We start from the raw sequence: 25,153 nt of genomic DNA, 5'->3' as shown, positions 1-25,153 counted from the left end.
TTCATTCTTAACCTTGAAACATTGCCAAACTCACACTAGTTCTATAGCTTTTTAATATGTCGGAGAGGGTTTTCTACGTTGATCAGTTTTCTACAACGACCGGGTTGTCTGTGAATAAAGACAATTTTACTTCTTCCTTTCCAAATGGAATGACTATTTTGCTTTTTTCTGTTACTGTACTGTTTGGAACCTGCTATTCAATGTTGGGTAGGAGTGGTTAGAGGTGCCTTATTCTTGAGCTTAGGGTAAAATAATTAAGTTCTTAATGAGTAATTATGAATTTAGCCATAGGCATTTCATCAGTATCTGCAATAAGCAGCCTCAAAGTGGGCCCTCCAGTGATCCCCACTATCTGGTCTTATACCCTTATGCAATCCCCTCCCCTTGATTATGGGCTTACTAACTTGCTTCTTTGGAGGGGGTGGGGCATACATGGGTGGGAAATTTCACCTAGGTATTCCACATGACAGGCAATTTCTACCACTGAACCACCCATGCACTCTTCTGACTTGTTTTTAATGAATAGGGTCTTGCAAAGATGGTAGAAGTTAAATTTTGAGATTAGGTTAGGTATCCTGTCTTTGATGCAACTATTTCTCTCTCACACTTATTGTGTGGGAAACCAGGTGCCATGTTGTAAGCTGTTTTCTGAAGAGGCCTGTGTGTAAGGAATGGAGGAGGGCCTCTGGCCAAGAGTCTGTTAGAAACTGAGGTGCAACAGCTCAAGGGAAACTGCACATAGCCAGCAACACAAGAATAGTTTTGGGAGTAGACCCTTTCCCAGTTGAGCCTTCAAATGTGACTCCGCAGCCAACACCCTGATGACAATTTCAATATAGACCTTGAGGTTAAGCCTAGGCAGCTAAACTATGTCCAAATTCTTGACCTATAGAAAATATGAGAAAATAAATGCTTGTTGTTTTAAACTGCTAAGATTGGAGGTAATATGTATTGCAGCAATAGATAATAAGGCAGATTTGTCCCTAGGAGTGGGATGATGCTTCAACACCAACATAAAAATCTTAAAATATGGAATTGGCACCAAGATTGTCCTTTAAGGAGACTGTACTTGAAAGCTTAATGTGCCTTGAGCACACTGTTCAGAGAATTTTCAACTTTGAGGGTGCCAGGATGAGGACATGCGGGTAGGTAAGGGAAATCTTATTGGAAATTGGAGGGAGAACACCACCAGGTAGTGGCAGAAATTTTAGCCACAGTTATGCCTGCAGTTTATGGAAGGTAGAATACCTAATGAACTGGAAGACTTATAAACAGTGCTCAAAGTACCACTTGGTTTCTTCTTGCTTCTTATAGTAAAAAAAAAGAGAGAAGAGAGGGAAAAAATTAAAGGAAGGAATGTGAAACAAAAAGAAGACAATGCTTAGTGGTTTTGAAAATTCTGTCCCTCCAGATAAGATGATGCTGAAATTAAGACATAACCTCCAAACAAAGATAAAATCAGGCTACTGCCAGGACAATGTGCCTTAAAAATGAAGACATTAGCCTGTAAAACTTTCATTTAAAACCCAGAATGATCAAACGTTGTGCCTCAGAAGTATTATTCAGTCACACAGCAGGCTACATAAACAGATTAAAGATGTGTCATATCCTTTCAATGAAGAAAAAGGGTTTCAAGAAAGCATTTCACTCTGCCATCTCAACAGGACTCAAAGGTAGGCTTACCTAGAAGAGATTAGTGGGTATAGCTTTTTTCTTAATAGAATGACAAGGAAATTTACAAAAGACCCACTCAAAATTCTTGAAAAACTTATACATGAAGAAATATTGCCAAAATGGAGTGAAACAGTAAAATAGACAGGCCTTTGAACCACCAAACTTCTACAAACAGATAGAAGGTTGAGAAAATGATTTCTGTAAACAAGTGCCACCTTCATAAAAAAATATAGAAAATGACTCAGAGAGCACAACTATTTCACTCTAAGGTGGAGCTAACAGCAATGGAGGAGTACTCATAGGCTTTAAGACAATGAAATAATTTGGAACATTTGCCTGGCTGAATGTCATTATTACTATGGACCAGTGGCACTCCTTTGTATTTCTGATTTCCCTTTTTGAAAACGAATGCCTATAGTATTTATCCCATATCTGTCCCTTCATTGAACACTGGGGCTGCGGGGCACAGAAGGCATGCCTTTTAAGTTTCACAGGTCTACAGATCAAAAGAAATTTTATCTGAAAAGCTATACTTAAGGAACTACACAGGTGGGGTCTTATTGACACCCAGACCTGATTTAGGCTATGGAATTCTGGACTTTGACATGATAGTGTAATGCAATGAACTTTTCAGGAGTTTAGAAGCGGGTGAATGTATTTTGTGTAAGAAGGAAAAGGATCTTTGGCTGTCAGTTGCTTCTCAAGCATATAAGATAGTCACCAATATTCCTTATCTCCTGGTATTATGTCCTGGTGTACTCCCCTCACTTTGGGTGTGAGCTGGACCTAATGACTTGTTACTAACCAGTAGACAGAGGAAAGTGATGTTGTGGTAAGCAGACCTTAAAATGGGTCCCAAATTGACCCCAGTCTTCTGGTATCCATGCTGTTGTGTATTTCCCTCCTCTTGAATGTCAGCTCAATCTAGTGGCTTCCTTCTAGCACATAAAACATGCCAAAGGTGATGGGATGTCACTTCCAAGAATAGGTTACATAAAGACGGTTATTGCTACCTGTTCTCATTCTCTTACTTGTTTGGTCTGATGAAGTATGTAGATACTTGTAAGGAATTGAAGAAGACATCCAGTAAGGCCTCAGTGAAGAACTGAGGTCTTCAATCTAACATCTGGTGAGAAACTGAATAAACCACAACTATGTGAGTGAGCAGGGAGTGGATTCTCCACTAGCCAAGCCTGCAGGTGAGACCACAGCCCCTGCTGGCAACCTTGTAGGATACCCATAGCTAGAGGACCAGCCAAAAGTATTTCCAGACAACTGATCCACAGGATTGGGACATCATAAATATTTATTGTTTTAAGGCACTAGTTTAGGGGTAATGTGTTATACAGCAATCAGTAACTAAAATGTATAGATGTCACTTTCAAGATTAGATTGCAAATAAACTGTGGGTTCCACCTTGGGTACTGTTTTCTCTTGTAATGTTACTCACAACTCACAAAATGAAGTTGTCATGTTGTGAGTTGCCCTATGAAAAGACACCCAAAGGAAGGAGCTCAGGAAATCTCTGGTCAACAGTCAGAAAGAACTGAAGTCCTAAGAAGAACAGGCCATGAGAAATTGAATCTTGCCTAAACTGTAGAGTGAACTTGGAAGCAGATCCCCCTTCAGTTGAGCCATCACACAAGACTGCAGCCACACTCAACACCTGACCACAACTTCATGAAGAGACCTTACGAGTACCCAGCTAAGCCGTGACTAGATTCCTGATCCACTGTAATTGTGAGATAATAAATGTTTGTTGCTTTAAGCCAATACTTTTTTTTTTGGTAACTAGCTACAAAGCAGTAGATACAATGACCTTTATTGGGCTGAGGAAATACCATTCTATTTTTAATTTGCTGAGGATTTTTATCGGGAATAAATGTTGGATTTTGTTGTATCTAATGAGATGAACATATGTTATTTTTCTTTTTTCAGTCTATTAATATGGTGATTTACATTAACTGATATTTGAATGGTAAACAAAACCTACATTCCCAGAATAAAGTCCATGAACTTTTCCCTTTATTATATATTATTGGTTTCAAAATGCTAAAATTTTGTTTAAAATTTTTACATCCATGATCAGGAGGGATTTTTTTTTCCTGTAGTTTGTGTGGTGGCTTGGAACTGTATGTTGCTACCCCAGAAAGTCATGTCCTTAATGCTAATCCATTTCTGTGGACACTGTAAGTAGGATCTTTTAATGAGGCTACTTCAGTTGAGGTGTGAACCACCTCATTCAGGATGGCTTTTAATCCTATTACTGGAGTCCTTTCTAAACGGAAGCAAGACAGAGAAAGTCATGGGAGCAAGAAGCTGAAATCAAAGAAACCCAGAAGAAAAGAAAGATTAGCAAATGCTGCCATGTGTCTTGACATGAGGCAAGGATTACTGGTAGCTTGTATTCAGGAAGAAAACATCCATTGATGATGCTTTGATTTGGACATTTTTCACAGCCTCAAAACTGTAAGCCTATCTGCTTTAAGAAGCTTAGGAAACTAAAGCAGTCTGTATTTATTTTTAATGTCTTTGTCTGGTTGGGGTATCAGAATAATTCTGGACTCAGAATCAACAAGGAAAGTGCTATCCCTTTTTCAAGTTTTTGGAAAAATTTGTATAAAAAATGTGATATTCCCTCCTTGATGCCTGGGAGATTTATTCAGTGAAGTTATTTGGGCCTGAAACTTATAGTGTGGAGAGTTTTTAAACTACAAGTCACTTCTCTTAGTAAATAAAAATTTACTTGGGCTATTTATATCTTCTTGAGCAAACATTTGTAGTTGGTATTTTTCAAGGAATTTGTCTACTTCATTTTGTTGTCAAATTTATTGACAAAGTTTTTTTGCAATGATCCTTGTTATCCTTTTAATTTCTGTAGAATCTGTAAGTTCCCTTTGTCATATATGACATAAATTTGAATTTTATCTGTTTTGTGAATTTCAAAAACTTGTTTCTGCTTTCATTGGATTCTAAATATTTTGCAGCTTTAAAAAATTATTGTACTCAGCTTTATTATTTCCTTTCTTTTTTAACATTTTTATTGTGAAATATAATATATATGCAGAAAAGCGATAAATTTCAAATAATAGTTTAACAAATAGTTATAGAGGATGCACGGGTGATTCAGTGGTAGAATGCTTGCCTTCCATGCGGAAAACCCGGGTTCAATTCCTGGACCATGCAACAACAACAACAATAAAACAAAACAAAACAAAAACAAATAGTTATAGAACTAATTTCAAAGTATGGCATGGGCTACAGTTCCATAATTTCAGGTATTTCCCTATAGCTGTTCTAATACATTAAAGACTAACAAGAAATATTAATATAATAATTTAATAGTCACAATCACTTGTTAAATTGTATCTTCTGTGTTACAACTCCTCCGTCTCATTTGATCCTTCTCCCAATCTTTAGGGATATTTGAGTAATGGCTGTTCTAGATTCTTCATGTTGAACAGGGTTATCAACATTATGGGGCAGGGCGATGCAACTAGTTGATGTTCTTGAGAGAATGGTACCCCTGGGTTTCAGGGCTTATCTTGCTTAGGAACCACCTATTTCATTTCTGAAAAATGAACTTAGTGAGTGAAACTTTTATAGAGCTTCAGATAGAGCCCTGGGTATTCTTTAAGATTTTCAGAAATGCTGTAGTTTAAGGTTAGCTTACCATAGCATAGCAATATCTAGTGAAGCTTGCACAAAAGTAACCTCCAGAATATCCTCTTCACTCTAGTTGAAATCTCTTAGCCACTGATACCTTATTTTGCTACATTTCTTTTCCCCCTTTTGGTCAGGTAGGTATTGTCAATCCCAGGATGCCTGGGCCATGGGAATATGTCTCATGTTGCCCAGGAGATTTACACCCATGGAAGTCATATCCAATGTAGGGCAGAGGGTAATAAGTTTAGTTGAAGAGTTGGGCTTAGAGAGAGAGAAAGAAAGAGAGAGAGGACACAACTGAGCAACAAAATGGGTTCTTTAGAAGTGACTCTTAGGCATAATGATAGGTAGGTTTAGCTTCTCCATTACAGAAATATGTTTCATAAGAGCAAGCCTCAAGATCGAGGAATTGGCCTATTACCTTGGGAGTCCCTAATGTTGAGAGTATCAGGAATTTCCTAGGTGGAGAAGCTTAGTAGTTCCATATTTTTCCTCCAGTCCCTCAAGGACTTTCCCAATACTTTTTAATTATTTGCTCAACATATACTGGAATATATCGGTGTATTACATTAAGCTATACAGAATTACAAAATCTCATCCCCAACTCTAGGCTCCATGTGTTTAGGCTGTTTAAATGAACTGGCCAAACATATTAGGTTAGATTGTGTGCTACAGAAAATTTATGCTTTGGACAAAATAAATGAACACCTCTTCCTTTGGTTTCAGACATAGTAGGTGAAGTTTTAAATACAGACATTATCATTCTTTACCCTATATTCTGATTTACCTTAGTCTCAACCAGATCAGCTTCATTCTTATCTCTAATTCAAGTCTGATCTCTTTTTTGGCTTCTTTAACAGTTGCTGTGTGGAGCAATGCTGACTATCAGAGCTGCAAAACTCTGCATCTTAGGTGTCACACGGGTACCCAAACTTCCAGGGCAATACCAGGTTATAGATATGGAGCACAACATCTCAGAATTTAGGATAATACTTAAGGATTAGGAATAAATGTTACTGCTGTAATAGCTTACAATCTAGGCCCTACTTTTCTCATAAATATTTTCTAAAAGAAACAATCAAAATCTATCCGTTTGTTTCTGGATTATTTTGCTTGACATAGGTCCTCCAGATTCATCCACCTGGTTGCATACCTTATGATGTCATTACTTTATGGAGCCCCATGGAATTCCATTGCTATGTATTTACACCATAGTTTGCCTTTCTGCTTCTTAGTCAATGTACCCTTAAGCCAACTTCGTTCATTGGGTATCATGAATAATGTTGCCATAAACATCCATGTGCAAATGTCTATTTGAGTCCTTGTTTTCAGTTCTTCCAACTATATGTCCAGTAATTGGATTGCTTAATCATATGGCAACCCTATACTTAGCTTCCTGTGGATCTACTACATCTCCCTCCATAGGGGCTGCACATTCTGCCATCTTCCAGCATTGAATAGGTATATTGCTCTCGCCACACTTTCTCCAGCTTGAATCTTTCTGCTTGTTTATTTATTTTGAAGCTGTAGATTTTATTGAGATATATCACATAGCATATACTCTATCCAAAATAAACAATTCAGTGACCCACAGTATCCTCAAAGTATTATACTTTGTTGTACAATCATCATCGCTCTCAATTTTAGACAATTTTCATAGCTCCAAAGAGAAAATTAACAGACATATCTATCCCAAATACTCGATAACTCTTACTCCCCAATTTTTTACCTATAATATCATTGTGGTACTAGTGATATATTCCTGTTAGATATAGTCCATAGTACCCAATAGGTAGTTTTTCCCATACCACTTTATAATTAAGTTTTTGTATGTGTCATACCTTTGATGTAGTTCATGCAAGAATTTATTTATACTTGTGGTGCTAATCAGTAACATACATGACTTTAAACAACCCTATTCTATCTTATTCACCTTCAGTACAACACTATTACTTATAATCCCACTAGCGTACTACCAATAACTCTATCCATTCCCATACACTTCAGATCAACCCCCTTAACAAGTCTGTACATATTAGGTGACCACTCCTCCCTCACTAGCTTCTGTCTGTCTCCAGGTCCTCAATATTCTACCTTTTAAGAGTCCAAGTTCACAATTTCTAGGGAGTTCATATTAGTGAAGTCATACAGTATCTATCCTTTGGTATCCATCTTATTTCACTCAGTCTTATGTCCTCAAGGTACATCTATGTCGTCATTAACTTCAAGATTTCATTCCTTCTTACTGCTGCCTAATATTCCAACATAGGTAAATACCACATTTGTTTATCCACTTGTTCTGTTGGTGGACATTGGATTGTTACTATCTTTTAGTAATTATGACTAATGCTACTATGAGCATTGATATACTAATGTCTGTTTGTGTCATTGCTTTCAGCTCCTCTGGGTATATACCACATAGTAGAATTGCCAGGTTGTAGGGCAACTGATATTTAGTTTTCTGAGGAAACTCCAAACTGTCTTCTATAGCAGTTGTACCATTATACATCTCCATCAACAGTGGATAAGTGTTCAAATTTCTTCACATCCTCTCCAACAATTATAGTTTCCTGTTTGTTTAATGGAAGGCATTCTCATAGGTGTGAGATGATAGCTCATTGTAGTTTTGATCTGCAGTTCCCTAATAGCCAATGAAGATGAACATCTTTTCGTGTGCTTTTTAGCCATTTGTATTTCCTCTTCAGAAAGAGTCTACTCATATCCATTTTATAATTAGGTTGTTTGTTCTTTTGTTATTCATTTGTAGGATTTCCTTATCTATACTTAATATCAAACCCTTATCAGAAAATGGTCTCCAAATATTTTCTCCCACTAAGTTTGCTGCCTCTTCACCTTTTTGACAAAGTCTTTTGAGGCACAGAAGCATTTGGTTTTGAAGAGTTCACATTTATCTCTCACTGTTTTTTTCTCTCACTGTTTGTGCTTTGGGTGGTAGGTCTATGAAGTTGCTTCCTATTACTAGGTCTTAGAGAAGTTTCCCTATGTTTTCTTCTAGAAATTTCATAGTACTGGCTCTTATATTTAGGTCTTTGATCCACTTTGAGTTAATTTTTGTATAGAGAGTGAGTTATGGGTCCTCTTTCATTCCTTCAGCTATGAATATCCAGTTCTCCGAGCCCCATTTATTGAAGACACTCTTCTGTCAGTGGATTTGAGAGCCTGTAAAAAATCAATTGACTGTATATCTAGGAGTCTATTTCTGAACTCTTAATTCAATTTCACTGATCAATATGTTTATCTTTATGCCAGTACCATGCTGTTTTGACCCTGTGGTTTTATAATAAGCTTTAAAGTCAGGCAGTGTAAGTCCTCTCACTTCATCCTTTTTTAGGATGTTTTTGGTAATTTGAGTCTTCTTTCTCTTCCAAGTAAATTTGGTGACTAGCTTTTCCAAATCTGCAAAGTAGGTTGTTGGAATTTTGTTTGGTATTACATTGAATCCGTAGATCAATTTGGGTAGAATTGAAACCTTCATGATATTCAGCCTTCCTATCCATGAACACAAAGTATCTTTCACCTATTTAAGCCTTCTTTGATTTCTTTTAGCAATGTTTTGTTATTTTCTATGTAAAGGTCCTTTACATCCTTGGCTAAGTTTATTCCTAGATTCTTGGTTCTATTAGTTGCTATTGTGAATGGAATATTTTTCTTAATCACCTCCTCAGATCAATGCTAGTGTATAGAAACATAACTAATTTGAGCATTAATCTTATATCCCACCAATTTGCTGAATTTGTTTATTAGCTTAGGTAGCTTGTCATGGATTTCTCAGGATTTTCCAAATACAGCATCATGTCATCTGTAAATAATGAAAGTTTTATTCTTCTTTTTCAATCTGGATGTTTATTTATTTTTATTTATTTATTTATTTTTGCCGGATTGCTCTAGCTAGAACTCCTAGCACAATATTGAATAATAGTAGTGACATTGGGCATCTTTGACTCGTTCCCAATCTTAGAGGGAAGGCTTACAGTCTCTCACCATTGAGTATGATGCTGAGTATGGTTTTTTCATATATGCCTTTTTCATATATGCCCTTTTATATTGAAGAAGTTTTTTCTATTCCTGCTTTTTGAAATGTTTTTGTCCGAAAAGAATGTTGAATTTTGTTGAATTTTTTCAGTATCAATCAAGAATATCATGTGATTATTTCCTTTCCATTTGTTAATGTGTTGTATTACATTGATTGATTTTTTTTTTAATATTGAAACACCCTTGAATGCCTGTAATGAACCTTACTTGGTCATGGTGCATAATTCTTTTAATGTGCCTTTGGATTCGATTTGCAAGTACTTTACTGATAATTTTTGCACCTATATTCATTAGAGAGATTGTCCAGCAGTTTTCCTTTCTTGTAGTGTCTTTACCTGATTTTTGGTATTAGAGTGATGTCATCTTCATAAAATGAGTTAGGTAGTGTTTCTTTTCTTAAATTTTTTTGAAGTGTTTGAACAGGATTGATGTTAGTTCCTTTTGTAATGTTTGATAAAAGTCCCCTGTGAAGCCATCTGGCCCTGGGATTTTCTTTGTAGGAAAGATTTTGATGACTGAATCTGTTTAATTGTGATTGGTTTGTTGAAGCCTTCTATTTCTTCTTGAGTCAGTGTGGGATGCTCATGTGTTTCAAAAAACTGTCCATTTTTTCTAAATTGTCTAGTTTATTGACATACAGCTGTTCATCGTATCCTGTATGCTTTTTCTATTTCTTCAGGATGCATAATAGTGATCACCCTCCCATTTCTGATTTTATTTTCATCTTCTCTCTTTTTTACTTTGTTAGTCTATCTAAGGGTTTGCCAATCTTGTTAATCTTCTCAAAGAATCAACTTTTGGTTTTATTGATTCTCTCTATTGTTTTTTGTTCTCAATTAATTTATTTCTGCTTCAGTCTTTGTTATGTCTTTTCTTCTACTTGCTTTAGGGTTAGTTTGCTGTTATTTCAAATTTCTTTTTAATTTCTGTTTTGATTTATTATTTATTTCATGGATTATTAAGAAATATGTTACTACTTTCCAAATATTTGTAGATTTCCATATATCTTTATTCTATTGATTGCTAATTTAATTCCATTGTGGTTAGGCACCACAGTTTTTATTCTTTGAATTCTTTTAAATGCATTGAGATTTGTTTTATGAGCTAGAGCATGATCTTTATTGATAAATGTTCTATGCACACTTAAAAGGATTGTGTATTCTGCTATTATATGCATAGAGTGTTCTATAAATATCATTTAAGTCAAATTGGTTGATGTGTGACTCAAATTTTCTCTGTCTTTACTGATCTCTTTCTACTTGTTCTGTTGATTATTGATAAAGGAGTTTTAAAATCTCCAGCTCTAATGGTATATTTATCTATAAAGTTCCGTTCTGTCTTTTTTACATGTGCTTTGCATCTTTGTTACTAGATGCATAAATATTTGTAATTATGTCCTCTGAATAAATTGACTGTGGTTCATCACTAAGTGACCTCTCACTGGTAATATTCCTTGCTCTGAAATTTATTTTGCTTTTATTAAGGCCACCACTCCAACTGTCTTTTGATTAGTTTTGACATGCTATATCTTTTCACATCATTTTACTATTAGCCTATTTTTTCTTTATTTTTTAATTTAATTTGTTTCAGACTCCATATAGTTGCATTTTTTTTTGTTATCCAACCTAATAATCTCTGTCTTTTAACTGGGGTGTTAGGCCAATTATATTTAATGTGATTGTTGAGATGGTTAGATTTAAATCTACCATCTTACTATTTGTTTTTTGTTTGTCTTGTTTGTCTTTTGTTCCCTAGTACCTCTTATTGGTTTTTTTTTTTTGATTAATTGTACATTTTTAAAATTGTTCCATTTTCTTTCTATCTTTGTAGGTGCTTATCTTTGTAGGTGTTTTAAGGTCTATAGTATGCATCATTAACTTATCACAATGTGCCATCAAAAAATAGCATTTCACTTTATCCTTAGTAGAAGAATACTCAAACAGTATACTTATATTTCTCAACTATCAGTCTTTCTGCTATAATTGCCATCTGTTTTACTTCTACATATATTTTAAACCAAATACATTGCTATTTATTCTGCTTATAACATCCAATCATATTTTGAATAGAAGAATATATTTTACAAATATACACATTGCTACCATATTGAGTGTGCTTCATTTCTTTGTGTCAGTCTGGATTTCCATCTGATATCATATTCCTCCACTTGAAGGTCATTATTGACCATATCTTATTCCTTATCCTGCATGAAGGAATTCTAGTGATGAATTCTTTTAGTAGTTTTTTTTTTTTAACGTGTGAAGAAATCTTTTTTTAGATTTCTCTTTTCAAAGAATATTTTCCTAGGTATAAAATTTTAGGTTGACTTTTGTTTCTTTTCTGTTCTTTAAAGAAGTTACTTCACTGTTTTCCAACTTACATTGTTTGCCGTAAAAGACTGTTGCCATTGTTTGTTTTTCTGATTTTCCCTTTATTGATACTTTTCAGCAATTTGATTACAATATGTTTTGGAATATTTTTTTGTGTGTTTTGTTCTTGGAATTTATTGAGCATTGTGGATCTGAGGGCTTATAGTTTAGATGAAAGCTTGAAAATTTTTATCTAATTTTTTTCACATATTTTTTGTCCATTACCCTTTTGGGGAATTAATTTGCATGCATATTTGATGCTTAAAATTGTCTCATATCTCAGTGATACTCTGTTCATTATTACAAATTGTTTTTTTTCTGTGTATTTCATTTTGATTAGAAACTATAGTTTCTTTTACTATGTCTTTAAGATGGCCAATCTTTTCTTCTGCAAGGTCTAATCTCTGCTAATCCGCTGAAGTTTATTTTTTTCTAAAACATGGTGGTTTCATCTCTAAGTTTTCCATTTGAGTATTTTCTATGTCTTACATTCTCTACTTAACATGTTTACATTTTCTTTTATCTTTTTTGAACCCCTGAAATGTATTTATAGCTGCTTTAGTGTTTTTGTCCATTAGCTCTGTCATCTTTGTAATTTCTGTGTTGGCTTCGATTGTTTTGATGTTTCTTTTCATTATGGGTCACATTTTCCTGCTTATTTACATGCTTGCAGTTATTTATTGAATGCCAGACATTGTAAATTTTTCTTTTGGGGGTATTGGATGTTTTTGCATATCTATAAATATTCTTAAGTTTTGTTCTGTGAGGAAGCTAAGCTGTTTGGAAACAGCTTGATTATTTCAAGGCTTGATTAAACTTGTTAGTCAAGAACAGAGTAGCGTTACATGTAAGACTAATGTTCCCAACTACTGGGGCAATATTTTTCTGAATACTCCACCTGATGTCCCTTGAATTACTATGTTTTTTCATTCTGGCTAGTGGAAACAAACTATTCATGACCTTATGTATGATATAGGAATTGTTTCAATACTTCTTTCAGATACTCCTTTCCCTAACTTTGGATAATTTCTTCACTCACATACAAATATGGCTTCCAAGTTGTACCACTATGGATTCTTATCATTTAAAAATGTGACTATATATTTATCTTCTATATTTGATTGTAAGGGTCTTAAGCACAAGAACTGTTCAGTTTGAGATGCCCAAAGAGGACTTGCTCATGGAAGCAGCAAAATAGATATTTATGCAGATTTCTGCAGCATGCTCTCTCTCTTTTCTCTCTCTCTCTTTGCCTTTTTGTAGCTCTCTCTCCTTTGCACAGTAAACTCTAGCTATCTTAGTGCTCCTGGACCCCCAACAATATCACTTCCACTCAGGGGGGCCACTAGGATTGGCTTGAGTCCATCATCCCTGTCCCTGGCCTGTAATCTCCTTCAGGGACTGCTGGGACATTCCTATTGGACCTTCATCCTATCTTTTCCCTCGTTCAGGAATTCTGAAGTCAGGAAACCTTATTTAAGATGATAATTTTTTATTAACTAAAATTAGAATATCAAATCAGTGACATTTACAAATAACTACAGAATTGCCAGAAGATAATTTATGTGTTTTATTTTTGTTTATTAGTGTATATCATTAATTTAAAATATTATCGGGTATTCAGACAAACATTTCCCAGAACTCAGTATGTGTTAATTATACAAAGCAGGATTTTATTAGTGTAATTAATCTGCATTCATCACTGAATTCCATGTAAAGAATACATTAGACACTATTCTAGGCATCACCAAGGTACTCAGTATTTGGGGCCTTGCCAGTGATAATCAATACTTCCTATATTAAAAATTTTAGAACATAATTGACTAATTTTTTTAGTTAAAAGGCAATAATTGAATTAACATCAATAGTAAGTCATCTCATTTCATAATTTTAGACAAATATCTTTAAACATCTAAGACAATACCCTTTAGGGCTTAGCTATTTAATTATAGGGCCCCTTCCCATGTTTTCAGTCACTATTTTATAACACAAGGCTGTAGTCCTATTATTTTACCACAAAATAGTTTAGCTCATTCCCCAAAGTAATAAAAGTTGCTGCACTTAATTAAAAATTGACCCCTTGAATTGCAATATGCTATTCTGTATATTGATTTTTAGGGTTCTATTAATTTGCTAATACATATAACTTGCAAGTTAGAGCATCAGTGAGCTTTGACAATTACTATTATTGGAAGTCCCACAATGCCTTCCTTAAAGGTGCTCGGGGCTGGAATCAGTAGAGGAGAATGGCTGAGATTAAGTCTGTCGAGGAGGCAATGATACATTCAACCCAATCTGTTCGGGACACTGACCATGCACTACCTATCAGTTTTGATTCAGCTTTCAGGCTGAATCTTTTCTTTTATCACCTCTCGTCATTATGATTAACAACAAATCCTCTGTCAGATTGACTTAAATTATAGGTCTTTAAATATCAATTCACTCCTTCATAACAAATCATATGTCTTAGATAAATCACTTTAATTTTAAATAACAGAAATTAACTCCTACATATTTAAGTGAAAAGAGAAAATTGACTATTAAGATAAATACTTCTCTTATGTAGCCCATGGGCATAAAGTTCAGTTGGATCTCCCAAAGAAATAGAACTGGGAACTAAAAACTTCAAGGCAGCTTATACTTTCAAGCTTCTTTTTTCCTGGCGTATCAGATAGCTCTGATGTTTTTGGAAGTGGTTGACCATAGTTCCCTTAACTCCTGAATATTACTGTTCTCACTTGAGGCATTTTTTTTCAGTCCAATTTGCATTTTTTGAGTGTCAGTTCCTGACATGGGATATTTTTAGTGAGAATTGTCTGCTTAGTGTATTGCTAAGAAACTCTAACTTGTTTTCCTTTGTTGCTATATGAAAAAACCTTTATTAGCATAAGGAACTCCACTTCTTACTAATCAATAGAACACCTTCAAACCCATAGTGACTCACTAGGTAGAAACCACGTGAAGGCCTTGGAAGCTGAGATAAAGATGTTAACCAGGAACTGGGAGGTCACTGGGTCTCCCCATAACTCCTCTGGGGAGCTGGCGCCTCCCTTGGGGTTATGTGTGGCATCCTTGGAATGCTCTTGTTTGTTCACTTCTTGGGAGAACTGGCCTCTTTCCCAAGAACTGAAGTCATACACCTGATATTTTAAAATCATGCATGTGCATGTAGCCTGTTTACTGTGCACCATAAAAGGGGACCTCGGTGGCCAGCTGCAGGGAGAGGACGCTCTGCCTGGGATCGTGTGACCAGTCCAGCTCTGAGTGCCTGTTAACAAGGGACTTCGCAGCCTGTGCGCTCAGACGTTGTGGTTTCCCCGGATTTGGTGAGCTTTTCTTTCACTCTATTTTCCTTTCTTTCTGATTCTATTTTCTCATAAGTATGCCCAGTAATTCTAATCAAGTGGGTATGAATTTATATTTGTAATTACTTTCATTAATTATTTTTGTTGTTACAATAAAGCCACTAGACTATATTGTGGTAAGTTACTTAATTAAGCCATGAGCTTGGGAATTTCGAGAGCCTAGCAGGACACTTCCAAATTCCCCAACTCCATAAACTTACCAATACATTGGATCCCACTGTCAACTGTTGTTGCAATCATTTGTGGCAAAGGGACCAGATCAGAGAAAAACAATATGACTTCAGGGCCTACCACAATAGGTTCTATCATCTAAACAACTGGGCTATGAGGTTATCTCAGTATGAGATTGCATGGTCCCTGAGAACAGGGACTGTTCAGTTTGAGATACCAAAAAGTACTTGCCCATGCAGGAGTACAATAGACATTTATTAAATGAATAAAAAAACGTTACCAACAAAAATTATTGAGACCCAAATATGTATCAGGAATTGTGCTACATACATTTTACATTATATAATATAACTTATTTGTTCCTTACAACAGCCTTGTGAAGTAGCCTTTAAAGCAAAATTTGAAAGTTAGTGTACGCCATAAAATCTAAGCTTTTTACAAGTATGGAGCCTGAGTATCAGAGGGAGGTTAAAGGAACTTCCTAAGCTTTCACTTCTATTAAGAAATGAAACTGAATTCAGGGATCTGACTCCAGAACCTAATACCCGCTAAGTAAACCTGACTCCAGGTGTCCCAGAGATGTTGTGCATTCTGGCTCAGTGGTCTCTCCCTCCACCACACCTGCCTGTTGATGTCTGTGCTACTGTCTAATCGCCTCAGTTAAAGTTAATGCTGGGCTTTTTGTTCATTTGTTTGTTTATAAATGAACCAAGTGTGAAAACCAGTCATCAGAACACATATATAGAGCCACGAATATGGGACTTGACAGATGCCTTTCTTTGGTGAAATAGCTGTAGAAGGTGGACTCTTATGCTTTCATCAGTGTGAAGAAAAGCTTTTGTTTGAAAGTGTTTTCTACACCTGTTTTTAATTGGCCAATTCTTATAGAGAGGAAAAAGGCCAAAGTCAGTAAACATTTCCATTTTTATTATTCTTTTGGAAAGTTGGCAATGTCAACCTAGGAGTCCTCTTGTGATAGGTATGAGAATCACAGCAGGGTATTACTGAGTCCAGGAGTTCTGATTGGCTGGAAGGCCTGTTGTTTGAAGTTGTCTCAGGAATGAAAAAGCAATATGCCTGCTGTGCAAGATATCTTTGTGAAGTCTGAACGGTACCTGAAGGGGGGGAATGTAAATTGCCCAGTGACCAAAGCAATCGAAATTGTCTGATAGAAGGAGTACTGTGTACGGCAAAAACACTGCTCTTTGTTCCTTTAAAAATAACTTCTGAAACATTGGTTCTCAAAAGATAAAAAGAAGCATGAGAAGAGGTAAATAATCAACAAAAGCCACAAATAATTTTAGAGAAGGAACTGAGTTTAAAATGTCAGGTGGAATATGAGTTATATAAATATTCTACCATCTTATAGTAAACTAGGTTAGAAAATGTTATGTCTTTAATTTGCTGAATTTTTGAGGCAGTAGCATTCTACTTACCTTGTGTATAATACCTGTGTATAATAAGGCAAATTCAAATACATGAAAAAAACTAGTCTATTGACCAAAATTACTCCATTTCTTCATTTAATTTCTTTGCTTCCAGATAGCTCTATTCTGACAATTTTGAAGAATTAATTATGTAAGATTTATCTGGCAAACTTATGGAGACAATTTTAATTAAAGCTAAGTTTTAGGAAAGGTTGGTTTAACATAAGCCACGAAATGAAATACTGACCTCATATCCCAGGAAGCCATAAATAGTTATTGGCTATCTTTGGCATATGTTTTTCCTCCCTGTCCATTGTAATTTTTCACTTGCCAAGAAAAAAGTCATATTTTCTTGTACCCTGCCCCCCGTGCCTAGTGCAATGCCTTGTAGATGTTCCGGTCACTTTATGTTGCTTTGGGGTGATTTTGGAAGTGGTTATAACCCACTAATTACATTCTCCATGGCCTATTGGCACAGTCATACGCTCATTCCACAAGTACTTACTGAGCACGGGGGGCTAAAGAAACCTGGACTCAGAACTCAAATAATTAATATTATGTAGCAATTTTAGTCCTGTTGAAAATAGGGAAAAAATTGGCACATGTTGAAAATTGTAGCGAAAATAAGGACTTCTAAATTACTATTATTTAATTTAAAACATAATAAAACATGCAATGCTCAATTTGGGGACTATGATATAATATTCAGAACACTGCAACTTGATACATTTTTAAATTACAGGGAAGAATAGGAATTTCGTGGGCATTTCATTCAAATGGACACATAGTATTAATTAAGGTGTTAATTAGTATCAGGTAATCAAAAAGTTGCTGTTTAAAAAATGATCGTTTTCTGGAAAAGGTCAGAAGCGTGGTCACAAAAAGGAAGAAAATCAAGAGATACTACTCTAAATAGAGAGTAAGATTTTATAAGGGAAGCAAGAAACCACCCAGAATTGTTTAGAATACTATCTAACACCCAAAATATTTCTTACAATACAAATAATTTAAAGTAATTTCCATGAGTTTTAATTTTTGAAATTATTTTAACTAAACCATCACTTTTTCTATATATTTAATTATTGAGAGACTGTTGGTGATTCCCTTTTAGAAACAACACCTTACACTGCCATTTCCTCTTTATAGAGAATGCTACGCAACTACTTCAGGATGTCATTACCTCAAAAGTCTGATTAAAAATATTTATTGCTATGCCTTTACTTTTGATGAAATTTATCTAGAATTTCACCACCAATTTAATTTGAAAAAAATCTCACCCCTAAAGTTACTTTTACTTTTAAAAAATATAACGGTTCCTCTTGTCTTTCAGACAGAAACTGAAGTTCCATTAAAGAACAATACTGCATAAACCATCCAATCTTAGATCCATTCTTCCCCAACAGGAGCTTTTAATAAACCACTTGGATTATTCTCTTCTCTTCTATCTCCATAGTTCGTAAATGTTTCTTCTTCTGGTATCATTTTCGGTTGCTCAAACTGGCCAGAATGACTTTTTTTGCTCTCTTTCCAAAACAGATCAGCCTTCAAGGGATGTAAGAAGATCCTTCAAGATGTAGATGTTAAGTAATACTTTTCCATGATGCCTTTATAGACCACTTTCACAAGTAACCTTTTATTCTCATCTCATTTTATGTGGCAATATTTAAAAATTAGAATACAGTTATTAAAAACTTGCTCATTAAACAATTCTTACTGTAACAAGATTTGACTTCTAAATCTTTTGGTGTGCTCAAAATTTATTTATGTGCTGTGTTGGATAGGCATTTAGTAACATTGTTTAATAGACCAAGAGAAAGCAGAGGGGAGATTTCTTTTCCTGGTTAATTCTCAATAGAATTTAGAGTTAGCCATAGATATTTTTCACAAACTAATGATAATTATTCAAGTATTAATGACCTTAATTAATAATACTGGAGTGAAAATATTTGAATAAAATAGTAAAATATAACCTAAAAATCAAAAAGGAAAATCTTTATAAGTTTAATAATGTAATGGAAAGTAATAAAATGATTTATAAGGAAAATAAAAACTGGAATGTTTTTATTTTAAATGTCACAATGAGGAAGTTAAAAAGCATCTTCTCTTTGCTGATATTTTTATTCTTCAGACAATTTCTCCTTCAGGCTACTGTCTAAAAGCAGACATCTGCTAAACTCATGAAGGGAAAGTAAAAGGGAGATCTGAGGAAACCAGACCAGTCATGGCTCTCAAGCTGATCTCACATCTCTTGAGTCAAATTTGCACAACGCTATTTCGATAAACACCCATCAACCTGCATTTATGATAAGTACTTTGAATAATCTAAGGAAGTCCTGCAATATGATAAAAAAATAGAATGGGAGAGCTGTGACTTCTGGTCCTTATTTATTGCTTATGAATCCAGTGGATATTAGTGATTATACATTTAGTTTAGCCATAGAGCCACTTGCAATTAATAATCCACAAATATAATTTCCCAATTTGTGCCCTAACATAATTAGCAATCTGATCCCACATCCAAAATTTTCAACAAACCTTTTGTAACTTATTCTTATATGCAATGGATATTTCAATATCACTAAATATTGGAAAGAATATGAAAGAGAAGGGCAAATAACCCACAAAGACATAAAGAAAAATTTTTTAAAAAGCAGAGACAATGCAGGAAGAAGAGGAAAACTTCAAATAAACTATTTTAGCCAAAGTGAAAATATTGTACCCGTATAGCTAATAAAGAATGAGACCAAAAAAAAACAACAGCAACAACAACACAATTAAACAGATTATTTCTTATAAATTAAAAATGTTATAACTAAAATCTTAAAAAACTCAGTGAGAATGTTGGAAGATAAAATTGAGTAAATTTTCCAGAAAGTAAGATAAAGGAATGGACAAATGGACAATAGCAGATAAATTATATATGCACACATAAATATATATATACATATATATTATTTCTTTTTTATATTTAATATAAGCATAAGCATAATTCATCTCTCTATGCATATATATATATACACACACACACACACGTCTGTATATAATATTTATCACCTTGGGTATGCGTGCATGTCTGTGTGTGTGATGTTTCTCCTATGTTTTATATGTATGAGTACAGGAAGTTGAACATCTGAACCATAAAAGCTCCAAGTAGAGAAAATAGAAAAAATTAAGATGAAGATTTACCAAACAAATAATCAGCATAAAGAAAAATCAGAATTTAAAGTTAAGTATCTTCAGAGTAGAAAGACTGCACACAAGTGCCCAGAACAATAAATTGAAGAGATCTAAACCAAGTCACATAGTATAACGTTTTGTAACACCAACATAACAAAGAATTCCTGAAAGCTTCTTGAGACTCAGAATGTCATCTGAATACTAAAGAACAATTTTGTAAGCAGGAAGAAAATGAAGTACTGCTTTCTAAATTATGGATGAATCATTTTCAACCTGGATTTCTACACATAACCAATCAATTAATCAGCTGTGCTTGTAGGATGAAGGCATCAACATATTTTACATGTCCTGTGATAGGCAGAATAATGGACACTCAGATATGTCCATGTCCTAGTCCCTGGAACCTGTCAATATGTAACCATATATGGCATAGGATAATTACAGTTGCAAATCTGCTAAGTTTAAAATAAGGAGATCCTGGATTATACACGTGGGCCAAAAATAATCACATGCCCTTAAAAGTGGAAGACAGAGACAGAAGAGGAAGTCAGAGTGATTATGCAGAAAATTACTGAGAAATATTTAACAGAGGTAATAAACTGTGTGTATAGAGTGGCTGTAGATTTAAGGGAAATAAGATAATGAAGCCATTATTAATGCCAAGAACAGCTAAAAGTTGTTAAATAAAGGAAATGTACACATAATACTCTACTTTAATAACATTTATAATAATAAGGAAAACATTGTTCTTTGAATTGCCAAAAACTGTGCTTCATCTATTTAGAAATGTGGAGGGGAAGAAAGTGGTAAGGGATGTAAACAATAAAATCTCCACCCTCTTAAAAGGAAATCAATAGCTAGCATCTAAAATTTATGAATCAAGACAGCAGTATACACAGATTATTTTTGTGAAACACAGTTAAAAATGTCATTTCTGGAGAGGGGAATACAGAATTAGTAGCCTCTTTTCCTGGATTTACTCCACAGATAATTTAGCAACTGTCCCCAATTTTATGTTTTTATCTTTTTTGGCATGTTTTGACCTTTTAAATTATGCCACTGTAGTAATAGATAAAAAGCAAAATAAATCTAAAAAATACAATTCATAGTAGGTTGGTTTCTAAAATATTAACAATGATTATAATTAAGTGGCAAAATTATAGTGAATATTGTGAGGCTGCCTGCCATGGGCAGACCCTATCCACATACCCTGCTTTCTCCCGTCCCATAACAACTTAACCACATTTGAATCCCTAAACATCCTACTCATTTATTTGTTAGTTGTCGCTGTAGCTCATTAAAATGTAAAATGTAATATCTCTCCATGAGGAAATTATTTATTTTGATCGTCATTGAATCCCAGAACCCAAAACAATGTCTTTTAGATAGAAAGTGCTCAGTAAATATAAATGTGTAACTATATATTTTTTAAAAATCTATGATATAAAATTTATTTTTAAACCAAAAGAACATTTATTACTTTAAAACTGGAAAAACTAAAGTCATTTCTATTTTAAAGGAAAACAAAGGGTGATGGTTAGGGGGAAATACAGTGGGCGGTCAGCAAGGATGGCTGGTTTTGTCTTTCTGGTTTGAGACAGAGTTGGCTGAAGCAAACTGTAAGGAATATGGAAATCAGCATTCCAGCCTGTTCAAGGACAAGAGTTGTGCCATGAGTACGAGGGTGGAGGCTTTTCTCTCTTAGCTTCCCTGGCTTTAGTCTTTCAGCTTCTCTGAATTTCATTTCTTATATGGGAATTCAGTAAGAGGATTAAGACCCACCTGGGACATACCTCAACGAAAACACCCTAACCAAAATGTCCCACCTACAATAGCACCCACAGGAATGGATTAGATTTAAGAACATGAGATTCTCGTGGGTACATCCAGCTTCAAATCATCACACTAATCCAGAGTATAGTGGAGGATGTTGGTGAAATTGTGGGGAGGGGGGACATGCCTTACTTTTTCCCTATCAGCTAGAAATTCTAGTAAATTGATGGGTGCTACACAAAACCCTTTTAATCCAGCCTCCAGTTTAGTCTATTGAGGCTCAAGTGAATATCACCTAATAAAGTAAATTGATAGACTAAAACTCTGTCATATATTAACATCAGATAAAATAGCATTTAATGATAATTTAAAGAAATGTAACACCTAGTCACCATTCCTGTCTTCTCCCTTCAGTCTCAAATCTTTTCAATCTGTCTCTTTTCCTGGATTTACTCCACAGATAATTTAGCACCTGTCCCCAGTTCACCCTAAAGCATTTTTTTCCGTTGTTAGAATCCTTCTAAAGAACATCCATTGCTCCCCCAAACATCTGAATTGCTTCAGTTTAAAGGAAAGCGTGATTTGGCATTAGGATTTGTCATTTATCCTGCTGTGCTTCAATTTTCTTTCTATCTAATCTTGAGAGCTTTAAATAGCAAAATACTCTTATATCTGTGCTTCCCATTGCCAGTCCTATTTAGCAGCCTAGAAGCTTCTGCCTATTTTACTTGTAGACTAGTTAGAGTTTTCAAATTATTCCTACTGCCATGATCTTTCTTTTCCAAGTCAGAAAATTTTTAAATAGTAGAAATAACATGTTACATATCTTTCCACTTAATTGTAAATAAAGCTTTGTTTCTAGTTCATCATTTTTCAATTTAGTTATTTTTAAGTAAATATCATTCATGCCAAGGATAAAGATGCTTAATTTCAGCTTGCCTCTGTATTTTTACCAAGTTTTTTCAGAACTTATTTTCTGAGAGGAATTTTATCCCTCAGAGGCCTGAAGTTTTTAGCATATTTTTAAATGATAAGTTTCAAAGGGGATTTCACTATCCGCTCTCCCCTAATATCCTAGTACTCTTCCTCTCCATTTAAACAATTTCCCTAAATATATATAAAGTATATTAGAAAACCACATTACAGTTATAAGAAAGGAGGCTGACTCCAAGAAAGCTATTGTAATGTCTAAGTACTAAACTATAATCTTTTTAAAACCATTGTGGGAAGAACCTATTACCAATTTACAATTTCTGGCTTAATTAAAATTGTAGTTTAGTTTGTAATAAAATGGAAATTATATGTATATGATAAAGATGAAGTCACCGTAGAAATGTACTTGTGATATTTCTTATATTATGTAGACAATTAAAACTGTAAATATACAATTGCAGTTTGGGCTGGCCAAACAGGTGTCAGTAGAGTTTCACTTCATCTTTGTATTGACACCTTATGGATTTGTTCTATATGCAAAGCCAATTCAGAAAGGCTAAAAGTTGAATATGAATAAAGCTTCATATATGAATAAAGGTTCATCCAAATTCACATAAATCTCTACTGCTGTCATGAGCTCTTTCATGGGAGTGCACAGTTGGCTTCTGAAATACAATAATCTTGGAGTTGTACTCTAACCTCCCATCACACTAACTTCTTTATAATGATGCAATGACACTGAAAGATAGGCACATATATCTTTTTATGGTAGATGGGAAGAAAGGTGAGAAAAGCAAAATGAGGTGGTAGAAACGAATACATATGAGTAATGGTGATCCAAAGAGAGAAAGAGAGACAGAAGTTCCTGAAATATGTGACATTAAACCTAGGGCTTCCTGTCTAATTTGGGTTGAGACAAAGATATATTAACCAATGGATAAAATCAACACTATGGAGTTCCTCAGCCACAAGGCTGAGAGGTCCTGGGATAAGGAAGAGCATCTGGAAAGAGAGGTGGATATTAGGGGAAAAGAGAGGGAAATACATCAGTGAGGTAATAAAACTGTAACTCAGGATCTAGAAAGGTATTTGTGTATGACATAAATATGGCACCATTGTTCATAAACAGCATAACCATGAAACATTTCAGAAGAAACAAGATGAAATTCCCACATATTATTGATTTCTATAATTCAAGTCTCAATATATGCTGAGTAATTACTGAAGGCATAGCACATTTATTTGACAATACATTTTCTGATTGTGAATATCCAAAGTTTTCTTACCTCTGCAAAGACGAAGCAAGGGAAATTTTTGCTGTTCTTAAAATCTCGGCTTTGATGATTTGGAAACATGTTTTCCTGTTGGAATAGCATGAAAGAATACACTGTTTTTGAAATCTGTTTTGTCCATGGCTACATATTCTGTGGAAACTCAATAAATTCTCATTACAAAGTTAGCTTTGTCTCTACCAGGATGTGACACTTTCATACTGTTACTGGTTAAAATGTCTAAATTCATCAGTAACTCCCATTTGTACATACAGCTCACCAGGATCCTTTGTTTATAGATGCAATCGCTAGCTTGAGAGATGAGCAGGCTTTCCACCTCCACTCTGCTGCAGACACAATCAGATGTCTATCACATGACTATATCCATTGAAGAGATGAGGGTTTTGACCATGGAAATAGTGTAGGAAGGTCACTGGGTACACAGCCGTCCTTCTCCCCTCCAGCTCTGCCAACACTCGTCCCATTCCCCATAACAATATTAAGCATTTCCTTAGATGACCTCTTGTCAATGAACATTCATCAATAACCCTTCCCAAATGTACGCCTGTCCCCAGGAGTATGGGGAAGGAGGAAGACGTACTGAACTTTAAGCTATAGCAGGAGTTCAAATTCCAAAGAGCTTCAACATTATCCCTGCCACCAAGTTTGGAAAATTTACAAAATAAAACGTTCCTAGTTATAAAAACCTCCTGATTAGTTTGTATATATATATATCATACAACAAAAAAAGTGAAAAAAAACCAAAACACCCGATTAGGTATATGTGTCAAAATGGTGAATCATCAATGCAAAATCATCAATTAATAGGTTTTTATTATGATCCTTGTGGAAAGAAAAACAAACCACAAATAAATAGTTGGTGCTCCTTCAGATAAATGGGGTAAAACCAGAAGACCCCACAGAATTAAAATTAGATATTTATTTGAAATCATTAGAAGGGAATAATATACATACAAATAATTATGAAGCTACAATTCATTAAAGACAAAAGAAATATCAAAAGTGTTAAAGTCTTCTTTAGGCAAAGCTGAAGTGGTGATGAAGTGTCATTTTTGCCCATTCTCTATGAAGGCCAGGCCCAAAGGGGCTGTGTCTCTTATTATTTAAGCTCTGTTAATGCAGCAGTTGGTTTGGCTCCTCACTACAAGGAGGGAAAGCCAAATCAACCTGCCCACCACTTTCTCTATAGTTCAGTAATTTTCAGTAGAGCGCTTCCCTTCAGGGGCTATTTGGAAATTTGTGTAGGAGGATTG

At 34.8% G+C, this 25,153-nt stretch overlaps 1 protein-coding gene across 17 annotated transcripts in view; it reads right to left on the bottom strand.

Annotated features, from left to right (window-relative positions):
• The window catches only part of PLPPR5 (phospholipid phosphatase related 5), a 413,822-nt gene that overhangs the window by 240,226 nt on the left and 148,443 nt on the right, over positions 1-25,153 (bottom strand). For 15 of the 17 annotated variants that reach the window (XR_013159284.1, XR_013159281.1, XR_013159282.1 and 12 more), the window contains one exon: positions 23,895-23,969. Coding sequence is in view for 12 of the 17 variants with exons in the window: in XM_077120155.1 (XP_076976270.1) it covers positions 23,895-23,969 (75 nt within the window). In the remaining 5 variants the exon portion in view is untranslated. Of the gene's footprint in view, positions 1-16,151; positions 16,414-21,435; positions 21,551-23,894; positions 23,970-25,153 lie in introns of those variants that run through there. The other 2 variants (XR_013159279.1, XR_013159283.1) reach the window with 2 other exon arrangements.

This window comes from Tamandua tetradactyla, chromosome 11, assembly GCF_023851605.1.
Source record: "Tamandua tetradactyla isolate mTamTet1 chromosome 11, mTamTet1.pri, whole genome shotgun sequence".
Lineage (NCBI taxonomy): Eukaryota > Metazoa > Chordata > Mammalia > Pilosa > Myrmecophagidae > Tamandua > Tamandua tetradactyla.
Note: the sequence above shows the minus strand (reverse complement) of the source record. Positions and strands in the feature narration are given on the sequence as shown.